The sequence below is a fragment of the Clytia hemisphaerica genome, unplaced genomic scaffold (assembly GCF_902728285.1).
Source record: "Clytia hemisphaerica strain Z4C2 unplaced genomic scaffold, Clytia hemisphaerica genome assembly, whole genome shotgun sequence".
In the NCBI taxonomy this organism is placed as follows: Eukaryota; Metazoa; Cnidaria; class Hydrozoa; order Leptothecata; family Clytiidae; genus Clytia; species Clytia hemisphaerica.
In genome coordinates this window covers 68,112-80,340 of record NW_027103943.1, presented here as the reverse complement: position 1 = coordinate 80,340, position 12,229 = coordinate 68,112, and the positions used below count along the sequence as shown (strand labels likewise).

The window sequence follows — 12,229 nt, the reverse complement described above, 5'->3', positions numbered from 1 at the left end:
GATGTGCCGCAGGCCGCAAAAACATCAAAATAGAAATCTCGTAGGGTACCTTTTTGGGGGAATTTGGAAAAAATATGGAAAAATTACGAATCCCACGTAAGGTCCATTTTCCGAACTTCAGCCGCACACCCCCGTCAGTCGACAAGGGTAGTACTCCCCCAGGTTACGGACACACTATTTAGTGGCAAATCTTACATAGCGTGACATAATTTTGTAGACTCGAATAACTTTGGCTTCCTGTGATAATGTGAGAGGGTCTGAAGAGCCTGTACAAGTGGTTACTTCCCTCAAGAATGTGTTTTTGTCGATTGTTCAACAAATATTTGTTTGGCACTGTTATGAAGATTTGCCTGTTGACAAAATCAACAATATTTGGCCACTAGATTTCATATTTTTATTCTCAGCAATACAAAGGTTTTATTTCAGTTTGAGAAATTGCATGGATCCGCAACGTTGCGTAATTTCGCATTTTTTGCGTTGTCATATTCCGCAGCGCTGTGAAATTCCGCAGCTTTATCGCTGCATAATTTCGCAGCCATGGCCTACGGACCAAAACCGGCATCGCAGGGCCTGGACCGGGGTCCAAAAATAATGTGTATTTTGAAGAACAACCCAAAAGGAAACTTTTCACCATAGCATTTTAATTTCCTACCTAGCGATTATTCACAATCATTCTTGGAAGAAATGCTACTTTGTTCAAATATGCCAGATTTTGCCTAATTTTGCTTCTATTTGCGAGAATTGGTAGTCATAGTTGGTGTTCATAATCGCACACTTCCATTGGCCGGATGTTGCGAAAAATTGCAGCGCACGCCGAGGGAATCGTTGCAAAAAAACGCAACATTGCGGAATTTTGCAACGTTGCGGATCTATGCAATTTCCCGAACTGATATGATACTAAATACACGTGTGTAGAATTAGTTAATGCGTGACTAAATACTTCTCAAGAAGACTCGAACCCATTCCCTTAGTTCGTTTATTTATGATTCTATATATCGCTCACGATTGTATTATGTCCATCAGTAAAATCAAACAGTGGTGTAAGTGGCTCTGAGTACAGATTGCCTCAAGTTCTTTGTAGGGAAACTAAATTCGATAAAATTTTGTTATTTAATGAATTTTTAAGAAATATATTTTTATGGAAAATTTTCTTAATGACAAAAGGCGAAATAAAAATCTTCAAAAAAACACCAAAGCACGACAAGTTTCTGACGAATTTCCGAGTTCCGTAAGTCACGATAGGGTTTTATCTCACTTCCCAAGTAAAAGTCATCAAGGTTTTCTGTGATCTTCATCTCTGTCCATCTGATTGGTCAAAAACATCCGAGGTGATCATTCGGACTGAGCTAACCGAAATAGTTCCAATCAGTCAAATTTCCACCCAATTTCTGACATGTATTTGGATTTAACAAAAAAATCCATTAAAATACTTTCTGTCATTTTATCCACTCTCTTTTTTATGAAAACCATATATTGAATTTTCTTGTCAGCCGAGGGCGGCATAGCATTGAAGACAAATCCTTTGCAGTGTCCACTGAAAGAGTCACATACCTCTTTGGCGGCTAAAAGATTATCGACGTAGAATGCACATGAGCTTTCAATAGCACTTCCACCGCATAAAAAATCACCCGTCCCCATTGAATCCGCCTGCTTGATTTGTACATAATCGGGCGTCTTTGGCGGGGGTGTAATTTTAAGGTTTGTTCGTGAGATGTTATTACGAATCAACCTCAAGTCTGGGTTGATATCTTCTCTGTCTTTTTGAGAAGATACAACTTTTTTTTGAAAAACAATAGCTTTGTTGTGATTCTGATATGAAGTCGGTTTTGCGATTGGATAAACGACTTTGTACGGTTCCGGGGTTGTCGGTGCCGAGCATGGAAAATCCGGCCATCGTCGTCCAATTTCGATCCCAAGTCGAAAAGCAATTGCGGTACAAACAAAAGCGATGACGTAATAACGATTTCGGTTCAGTCCTTTATTCGCCATCACGTGATTCAAAATGTTCCGGTTAAATAATTTTCCACTTTTTAGGTTGTACAAGTTTATTGTGATACTTCAACTTTACAATATTTACAGACTTTTCTTACGGTTTTACCCGGTAAGTACTATAAAGTCCTTCTTCAATATATTCTGTAAAAAAATACACGATGAAGTCAACTTGGCTCAGCTCAGCTCAAAGCAATTTTGAAATGTGTACACTTCTCAAAATCTCCGCCAGTATAGATAATAATTTTGTCTCGGCTTACTTCTGAAAAACTTATACCTGTAAAATTTACAAAATATAAAGCAAAGGGCATCGCACTGACTGAAACAGTATCCCTTAAAAACAATCATTAATAAATGATCAATAGCAAACATTAATTAATTAATGCAAAAATGAATACCAAATAAATTGGATATTAGAATATTGGAAAACACCCGGTATTTGATCAATAGTTTGTATTTAAATTATTTATCTCCTAATATATGAGGATTTGACAGAGATTCTTTTCAATACCTTCAGAATAAAATGAAAACGCATTGCGAAACGTGATATCAAACACGTTTACGGCTACTTTTTCGGCCATACTCTAGTCAAGCATGCTAGACAACTAATGGGCCATTCCATTTTATATCCATACGAGACGAACATTTCCAGAAGGTAATTCGAGGGGGTGTTTTTTCCATTTTTCCAAGGGGGAAAAAAGTTATTCTAAAATTTCCAGGGGATAAAAGACTGATTTTAGTTCGTCCAACCTCACTATACGATAAACCAGTTATCACATAATTCCTCGTGCTATTCTTGCTGTTATTGTTTTGTTAAATAAAGAGCAAAAATAAATCTCATATTGCACTCTGCACTATGCAATGACTAATACTTATCGCATTAAGAGCAGAAACTTTCGCGGGCAAAAACTTTACTTTTGGAACGAATTCAGCGGATGTAACTTTCGAGAATTTTAAAATGTTATTTTATTTTGCAGGCAAAAAAAAGGGATAAAAATGCACAAAAACTGAAAGTATAAAATGGCAAAAAATTGTACTTTTCGCAGAAAAGATTTTGCGAATTTCTCGTGTAATTTCTTACTTGGCAGAAACTTTCGCGAAAAGGGAAAAAATCACGAAAATCGCGAAAGTTTCTGTAACATCTTTATTACTGTACTGTATTAAACGGATTATAAATGACTCAAGTCTAGTCATTCTCAGGCTAAATAAATCTCAGTGAAAAAACTCTCCATTCTTGTCACTGAACGTATGAGACCTGATATGATGGTAAATATATTCAATGTGTAAAATTGCTGCGTATTATGACGTATTATGGCAATGCATTTCTCAAGATAATCAAGTAAAAAATCTATGTACAAAAAATCATTTTTAAAAAAGCTCGTAAGAGAAGGGCTTTAAGACTAAAAATACGTCATTTAAAAATCAAGAAGACTCCAATGAAAGCCTAAAAAGTTTTAGTAAATGACTTCAAACCTTTTGCGCATGTTGTAAAATCAAATCTTTAAAACCATTTGACCTTTAGCTCCTTTATTGGTGATAATTTCTTCGTGAGCTTGACCAATTTGTTGCAGCTCAAATGCTTTCCATAGAACAGGTTTAATCCATCCAGCCTGTAGACCTTGCTTTATATACTCTTTACACTGTAGGCTTTCTTCCAGTGAAATTGCGCCAGCCATGACCCCCGTGACGGTGATTTCATTTTTCATCATCAGCCTCGGGTTGATTTCAACATTCCCACGGTTGCCAACGATCTAAAGGAAAGACATGAAGTCCTTAAAAGAATTTTTTGCGAAATTTCATATTCATTGACTTTTAAGAAGTTTGAAGAACATTTTCTTTTCTCGAGCTTACTTCGAAATTTTAAAGTTTTTTATTTTAGATTTTGAAATTTTGATTTTCATCACCACACGATGGTATAGAGGTTGTTCTGACGTTTTATGTCTGTTGAGTTTGTTCATCATTCACCTATTTCTGAATGGGATATAAAGCGCTTATAATTCTCAAATTTGTTTTAACATTTCTGTAATAGTAATTCACTCCAGAAGTCAAATTTATATAGTTTTTGTCCACTAGGGGGGGGGTGAATTCCGCAAAACTTTGAAATCCAAGACATTATTTCCCCATGATTTCCAAATACTGAAATTCTAAGCTTGGTGGAATAGGTACAAAAAAAGGTCCGACTATTGAGATCAACTCACTTTTAAAACTGGCCTTATCCTGATTGCAAAATGGCGACCGAATAGTTTGAAGTTTGGAAATATTTTTAAAGAGAAATCTTTTACATAGATTAAAAAAGACATAGGGAAGCTTTTGTCAAAATTTCTTTATATATAATCCTCGTTTTAAAAGATCATGATGAAATTATCCATTAAATTATAATATCTTAATATTTAAAATAAATAAAGGTTAAAATTGTCAAGCATGGGAGGGGAGAGTGCAAGGCTCCAAGAGAAATCCATGATTGTAGCGATCGAAAAGACTGATGGTTTTCTATTTCAATCACGGCAATCAAGGGCGAAAATAGGGAGAAAGAATAGGGAAAGCAGGAAATCGAGAGAGTGCCCCTTAGGTCGATAAATTTTCCCTTCATACGCTTACCTAATTCCTACACTCACTTTTCACATGGAATATTACCCGACTAAAACACTAAGATTCAAATTTTTTAAACGTTTTGTTTCACAGTGTGGCTTTAAAAACAACCTCTTTGACAACATTTACGACTGGCCCTATACCGAACTCTTCTTCGCTGAACGACAAACAAGAAAATTTTTCAAAAGTTAAAAAATAGACCTTTTTTCAAAGAGGCCACCCTGTTGAATAATTATGTAGTCCAGCAGAAAAACAATGATAAAACCATGCATAATTATCACAATATGCATGATACAGTGATTATGCATGGCTTCATCATTGTTTTTATGGCTGGACTACATAATTATTCAACAGGACGTCCTCTTTGAAAAAAGGTCTATTGCCTGTGGACAGGGTGATATGAGCAGTGTGTTTTTACTTAATGCTGCTGAGCTGTTCTCGCATACGTATCGTATATTTTCTTTGTAAAACTTTTGCGTTAGAGAGAAACGAATGAAATGAAAGACAAAACAATATTTTTTATGAAAATATATTATTTCTCATAGATGAGGGAATATCGACATTTTCTTATACGACTGGTAATGTACCATCGCAGAGGGCACATAATGGCACTAACTGTGAAATGTCTTGCAAAGTCAAATAAGACGCTCGTTGAAATCAGATGATCTTTGTTGAACACCAGAGCTAAGATTACCCAGAAATAGAGTACAAACACTTTCCACAAGACATTGCGCTTGAGTTGGTCGACGACGGAACCCGGCAAAGCATCGGTTCCTTGATTTAGCATTCGTGTAGATTTCTAATTGTTCTAGTTTGAGGAGGATTTCATTTTCACGTGTTTTGAAACGACGTTCAAAAGCCTCATACAATTCAATGCTCGAATCTTGTTGGGATATGGTTATTTTCAAATCCTGAATAGTCTTGTCGTCAAGATCTGACTTTTCTTCTGCCGTTTTGCAAATCTTGACCAGATCTATGATCTGATTGGACAATCTCTTGTTAGCCGAGTCCTTTTCCTTAATGACTGTCTGTTGACGCTCAACTCGTTGCTCTAAAGTCTCTATCTTATCACTAAGGATGAGTTGATTGTCCGTTACACTCTCCAACTTCTGTAACAACGCAATGCTGAGTTTGCTCAATTTTTCAGCTTGTTGCTCTTGATATTTACATTCTTGACTGACTCGAATAATCTCCACCTTCTTTTCGTTGCATTTCTTCTCAAGCTGCTCTGACTTTTGCGTTTCTACCCTGACTTTTTCATCCAACGTGGCACAGTGTGTTTGTACACCAGCTAACTTTCTTTCCATCTCGACGAGACGTTGTTGTAAAGCTTCGATAACGTTTTGTTGGTCTTTGTTGACCAATTTCAATTTTTTGTTTTGCTCAACTTCGTGCTCATACATATGGCGATATTCATCTTCTCTACTGATACGACAATCAGCAAATTCCCTCATCGTGTCTTCAAATTTCAATAATCAGCGATAAAAATCCACGAAAAATGCTTCTTCTGACTGCACTTGACAAATTTTGGAACCCAAATGAATGGTGAAACAATATTTGACGTCAGTTTTATTGAATCTTATATCGTGACGTCAACAATTAACCTCACAAAACAAAATTATTTTAAATTGGTGAAAGGCCAACATGTCTCCTCAAATTCCAGATTAGAAAAAACGCGCACCAGCCTTGGATGTAGATTGGGTATGAATTAGGCTTATGAATGCCGGGTAACCCACAAAATAGTATAAATGTTTGACGGTAACTCCACTGAAAATAATCAAATAAACTAATCCTCACTGGATTATGCTATTTTTCCCATCCCCACTAGATTTGCTGACTTGAAAACAATGGAATTTAAATCCCAAGCCATAAAGATATGGGAATATCAATCCTCATCGAGTTTCAGTCCGTTATTTTAACCCCCGTAGGCTAAAAAATCCTACTGGGTCTGTGAGAAGGGGGTACAACTTACTGCAATCCGTCCATTAGGTTCGATCAATTCTAAATCCGACTGGAGATTCACATTTGCAAGCATCTCAATGATGACGTTAATTTTCTCTCCACTTTTTGCAATCTTATCAATGTAGCCGTCTGTTCGGTGGTTAAAAACGGCATCTGCACCGAGTTTGACCAACATATCAGCCCCTTCAGTTGATCCAGCTGTTCCGATGACTCGACATCCAATGTTCTTACACATTTGAACACATGCATTACCAACCTTGGAAATACAAAAAAAAACTTTCAAATCAGATGAACTTGGGCAACAAATGGGTACCGTAGGATTGCTAAACTTTCTCAACCCCGGCTTATCATTCTTGGCGCATTTCCAGGATCTTACTGCTGCTTTTCCCAGGCATATTGGCAAAAAGAACTTTTGTGTTGCTTATAAAGGCGTGGACAGTTACGGTCCGAGTACGAGTACGAGAATATTTTTTACTGAAGTCTCGGTTTCTTTCACGGTACAGTGGCGTTAAGAAACTTTAGCCGGAAAAGAGAAGCTTTAGTCATCCTACGATATGCAGCTAATAGGACAAATTATAATATATGCAGCAGTACTAACGAACAGTTGCATTATAGACAAATAATGAGTTGGGTTGGAATAAACTTGGAAGAAGGGTTGAAAACAGTACTGTACTTCAGGATTAGTTACTTAGGGTATAAAAGCTTGGGTCGAGTTATATTTTCTTACTCCTCCGGTCGCTCCATGGATCAAAACGGTTTCTCCTTTTTTGACATGTGCTCTAAAAAGAATGAACGGGAGTCGAAAGTGATTACATATGAAGAAGATAAACTTAAGCAGAGGTTAAAGCAATTTTGTGATTTTTAAGATTTTTGACCTATAGGGGCAAAATACACTAAAACCTTATCAAAATACGTTCTTCAATGTAAATCTTAGCCGAGGAGAGTGCACTCACTGTTGAAAGATAGCACGGTAGGCGGTTCTATACGGTCCACCTATCATAGCACCAATTTCAAAAGATATTGAGTCAGGTAATTGTTCAACAATAGATTCATTGCAAAGACAAAATTCCGCGCTGGACCCTGTCAAACAACCACCAAACCAAACCCTGTCCCCAACCTAAAGTCAATGGTAAAACTATAAGAAGATCGATAAGTAAGAAATATTTTGTTGAGGTGAGGGTTATGAAGAAAAATAGATATCTTGAGTACACACTAGCAGCTTCTCCCAGTAGGATTAATCTGTCATTTTATTCATAGCAGAGGTCTTAAAGGACATCATTTGACTTATCTCCTACCATTTGCTTGAACAGCATTTTTAAATAAAAGATAGAACAACTTTTTCTCCCTCCCGCGCCATGCGAGCGCATATGTTTAGAAATTCTATTGCTTTTTCGGCTTTGTCAGCAAAGAGGGGCGCCACTTTTTTATATCATGAAAAGAAAATCTTTAATGAAAACCATCCTCAAATATCCTACTGGTTTCAATACTAGATGTACCCAAGATAGGCCAGATTCCCCTCAATAACCCACACTCACAACGAATAATGTCGTACTTTTGAAAGATGGCTCTATATGCAGTCATATAGGGCGTTCCAATCATAGCGCCCACTTCAAAGGAACTTGGCTCAGGTAGTCCACCCACGGCTTCTTCGTTACAAAGACAATATTCTGCACTCGATCCTGTCAGACATTTCGCAAACCAAACTCGGTCACCTTCCTGTAAGAATTATTTTCAAATATTTTCGAGTGTAGACCATTATAAGTAAAAAACTATGTTACTGAGGTAAAATTCATAGCTGAGGTTAAGGCTTGGGGACAGAAGTTTTATTCGCGTTGGTGCAATGCGACGAGAAAGCGTTTCAGGTTGGTGGGATAAAGCATGTTGCATTGCACCAACGCCCTAAAAAACTCGTGTCCCCAAGCCTTTAGACGAGGGATAGATAAAAAGAAATGTAAAATCTCAGTTAAATCTTCAGCCTCGTTTTGAAACTGAATCGTACACCAAGTACACACACCCTTGTGTTGTGTGCAAAATTTAACCCCAATTAAACAGATAGGATGGAGTTTTTATAAGATACTTTAATAATTGGTCATTTGAAGTAATAAAAATGACGCGTTCTTTGGAAAAAGTAACAAAAGTGTTTTATTACTGGTTAACAACCAACCAAATCAACTAAGAGCTTGTAAAAACTCCATCTCGTCCCCAATTAAACCATTCTCAGGTCTCTGGGTTCACAAACTAGGGGAATTATATAGTAAATCATTTTTCAGTGCTAACTTTACGGGCAATGCTTAAAAAAGCAATGCAGATTTTTGGATAAAACTTCTTACCTTAACTTGGGTAACTTGATCACCGATCTGGTGGACGATACCGGATCCATCATAGCCCGGTGTAAAAGGGAATTCCGGGGTAGCCTTTCCGAATGCTCCGCTACGGATGTACGTATCTACGGGATTTACACCGGCGTATTTAACGTTGATCAGCACCTGACGAGAAAATATATATTTTTTAGTTTTCGTGCGGATAGATATAATGCTCGGTAAACAGATAAGTCTTCGATAGACTCTCTTGCAGGGGCCGCGGCTCCACTTTGATAGGGTTATGATATGCGCCATCATGGTTGAAGCCAACGGGCGAAAATTTCTGAATTTTAGCCCTTCTAGGGAAACAGGTTTGCTTCAACGCTATTAAACAAATTTTCTTTTTACTTGGAAAAAATGTGGTCGGACCCGACTGCCCCTCCCCCAGTGCCGCGGCGCCGCAAATTTTTTTTCCGTAGACGGGCGGAAATATCTTTAATGGTCGGAAATATCATAGTGTAATGGTCGGAAATATCATTTGATGGTCGGAAATATCTTTTGATGGTCGGAAACATCCAAAACTCTGAAAATTTGAAAATTTAATGGTCGGAAATATCCCGCGCTTTTAAAAATGCTTCATCAGCAAAAAAATGTAAACAAAGATGGTAGCAAAGGTGGCGTGGTGTGGCCAACTTGTTGTGTGTGCCAGACAAGAGAGTAGTTTTTTATTTTAAGTTTTTGGGACACTATGTTCTGTTTCTTAGTTCGAGAGAAAGTGGTATGGACCTTTTTATTCAAACACGACTCTTCGTTCTTTCTTGTCTTTTTTATATCCTTTCCTCCTCTAGCCCCCACTGTAAGGGTTATTTTTTGGCCAAATTTTCTCTGTATGCACTGCCAGCTGGATGCACTGTAAGGGTTCGATTTTGGAAGCCAAATTTTCCACCGAACGTATAGTCGTTTTCAGATCGAGTGCCCACCCTCCCCCCCCCCGGGGTAAGGTCTAGAATGGGAGGGTGTCCAGGTAGGAGGTAGGGTTGGGACTAGCTTTAGGGTGATTATTTGAGAGCAGTGGGGGCTAGAGGAGGAAAGGATATAAAAAAAGACACCACTTTCTCTCCCTAAAAAGCTGTCTACGTCTTGTGTAAAATACCCTAAAAAGCTTGTCTGGCACACACAACAAGTTGGCCACACAACACCACCTTTGCTACCATCTTTATTATTGCCCCCGCAGGAGCGCAGCGACGAGGAGGCACTCATAGTTTCACGCATAGATATTGGACTGGAATCTCGAAATTTTGTTGTTTTTTTGTTTTGTCGCGCAAGCATCCCCGTAGTTAGTCTCTTCCGTAAATGTTCGGTTTTTTTTCCGGGACGGCAGTTGCTAGCCTAAAAACTTTTTCTTTTTTATAGCAGGCGCCGCGGGCATTTTACTTAGCTTTCGACAGTAGATTCTATTCCACTTGTAGAATTTTGCCCGATTGGTCAACATTCAGGAAATGGAATGGAGAAGTTTTTGGAAGTTTTCTTTTAAAATTCAAGCTCTCTCCTCCTGCAGTCAAAACGCATTTACTTTTGACTTTGGGATTAAACAAGATATATACATATACCAATCAGTGAATTTGCTGACAGTCAAATTACAATCTGTCTCCTGTCTTAGACATTCAGATTGATTCATTTTTCGACCCAAACAGTTTGTCCCGGACGTTCAAACTGCCACAGTTCTGAGAGGAAACTCAGGACTGGGATAAACACTGTCAAACCCAGTTTGAGTAGCACCCTCAAGCTGATTGAAAGTAAATCAAAGAGTAAAGGAATTACAGTAACTTAATTCATAATTTGTTTGAAACAAGGTCTGATACCACTACTGATAGCAATAAAAAGGGGAAAAGGCTTGATAAATAAGGCTGAAAGGGGCTTAAATTGCGTGCTGTGAAAATTTGAAGTAGCACTTGAAAATCTATTCGAATTGAAAACTTTTTACGGTCATGGAACAAGAGGATTTATTAATTGACTTAGATACAGCATTGAGTGTTGCGCACTTCCAAATTCATGTAGAACACTAATGGTCGTACATATTCTTGTGCTGTTTGATTGTTTTCTTTTCTCGAAATAAGTTATCGCCTGCTTCTTCCTGAAATTAAAGCGAACTCTCATTTGAAGAATTGAGTGAATTCTTTTATTTGCTTTATATAAGTGTACAATGGAAATTCCAATTGAAAATGATATCACTGATGTCCAAAGTAATGCGTTTAGACTGCTGGATGAAATTTCGTGAACCAATATGGTCAAAAAATTATTGAAAATTGTGGTACGTATGCTAGCAGAAATAGTGATGCACAGTTTACAGAGCTTTTTTTCAGATAACCTTTTCGTGACATTATCAGAAGGAGAGAAAAGATTGTTTGAGCAAGATTTGATGTTCGAGGAACTTGTCATGTTTGTGATAACGAGAGACAAAGTAAGACAGGTATCATTGTTGCTCTTTCTTACAGACTTTTTTATATCCCGAGATTACGATTGACCCAAACAACTGGCCAGATTGTGTGAATAGAGCTCTTGATCCAAGTACAGAAGTTCACTGTAATACTTGTTCTGTTATATTCTTGCCCAGTATCAATCTGGTTTGACCTTCCGTGTTATTTGTTGATAGAATTTAGGTCTACAATTCACAACAGTTGTACATTTTTTGATCAAATTACCGTGAAAGGAGATATTTATAGATTACAAGCTGTTGTTAGAAAATCTAGGTTTTCATTTGCATGCGGTGTATTTGTCGATAACAAATGGGTTTACATTGATGATTTGAATCCTGAAAAAAAAAATTTTGAAAATGTAAATGCATGTTTTCAGAAAATGATAAAGGATGGTTTTTTGCTTTTTATAAAAAAAAAACTGATGAGAAATAGACTTTGTGGTGCATGATCAACTGCTAATGTTGCAGCAAATTCTAATCCCTGAAGAAATCATCTTTAAGAAAAATATTCAGACTGATGAAATCAAGAAAGAATACCAAATCGAAAAGAAAAATTTGTCAACTATGAAGGACTTTGTAATAGTAATAGTAATAATAAAAAAGTAAAGCTTGATGATTTTATTCAAAAAAATTGACAAAAGGATACACATTGACCCTTCAAAGCAGAAGCCAAAAATTGGATATGAAAATAGAAAGACAAAGTATGACCTTTGAAACGTAAAGAGCGACAATCAAAATCGTATGACCCCTGAAAACAAAAAGCAGAAATAATCCCATAAAACGTAAAGCAAAATATGACCCCGAAAAATATAAAGCAGAATACAACCCCGCAAATATAAAGCAGAATACGACCCCGCAAAATATAAGCAGAATACGACCCACAAAAAACGTAAAAGAACAGCATCAAAAATCA

At 37.2% G+C, this 12,229-nt stretch overlaps 1 protein-coding gene across 1 annotated transcript; it reads right to left on the bottom strand.

Annotated features, from left to right (window-relative positions):
• Positions 1 to 3,286: 3,286 nt before the first annotated feature.
• On the bottom strand, positions 3,287 to 9,023 carry LOC136809945 (quinone oxidoreductase-like). The gene is made up of 5 exons (XM_067066509.1): positions 8,871 to 9,023; positions 8,093 to 8,256; positions 7,268 to 7,319; positions 6,551 to 6,796; positions 3,287 to 3,740 (listed from the first exon to the last, which is right to left on the bottom strand). The coding sequence occupies exons 2-5, from the start codon at positions 8,137 to 8,139 to the stop codon at positions 3,483 to 3,485; spliced, it is 603 nt and encodes a 200-aa protein (XP_066922610.1). The 5' UTR covers positions 8,140 to 8,256; positions 8,871 to 9,023; the 3' UTR covers positions 3,287 to 3,482.
• Positions 9,024 to 12,229: the final 3,206 nt, after the last annotated feature.

What these genes read in the sequence shown, in the direction of transcription:
- LOC136809945 (XM_067066509.1), bottom strand. Translation starts at nt 8,139, where the DNA reads ATGATTGGAACGCCCTATATGACTGCATATAGAGCCATCTTTCAAAA. An exon ending in TCCATGGAGCGACCGGAGGA is followed by an intron (nt 6,797 to 7,267) that starts GTAAGAAAATAT and finishes TGTATTTCCAAG; the next exon opens with GTTGGTAATGCATGTGTTCA. An exon ending in AACCTAATGGACGGATTGCA is followed by an intron (nt 3,741 to 6,550) that starts GTAAGTTGTACC and finishes TCTTTCCTTTAG; the next exon opens with ATCGTTGGCAACCGTGGGAA.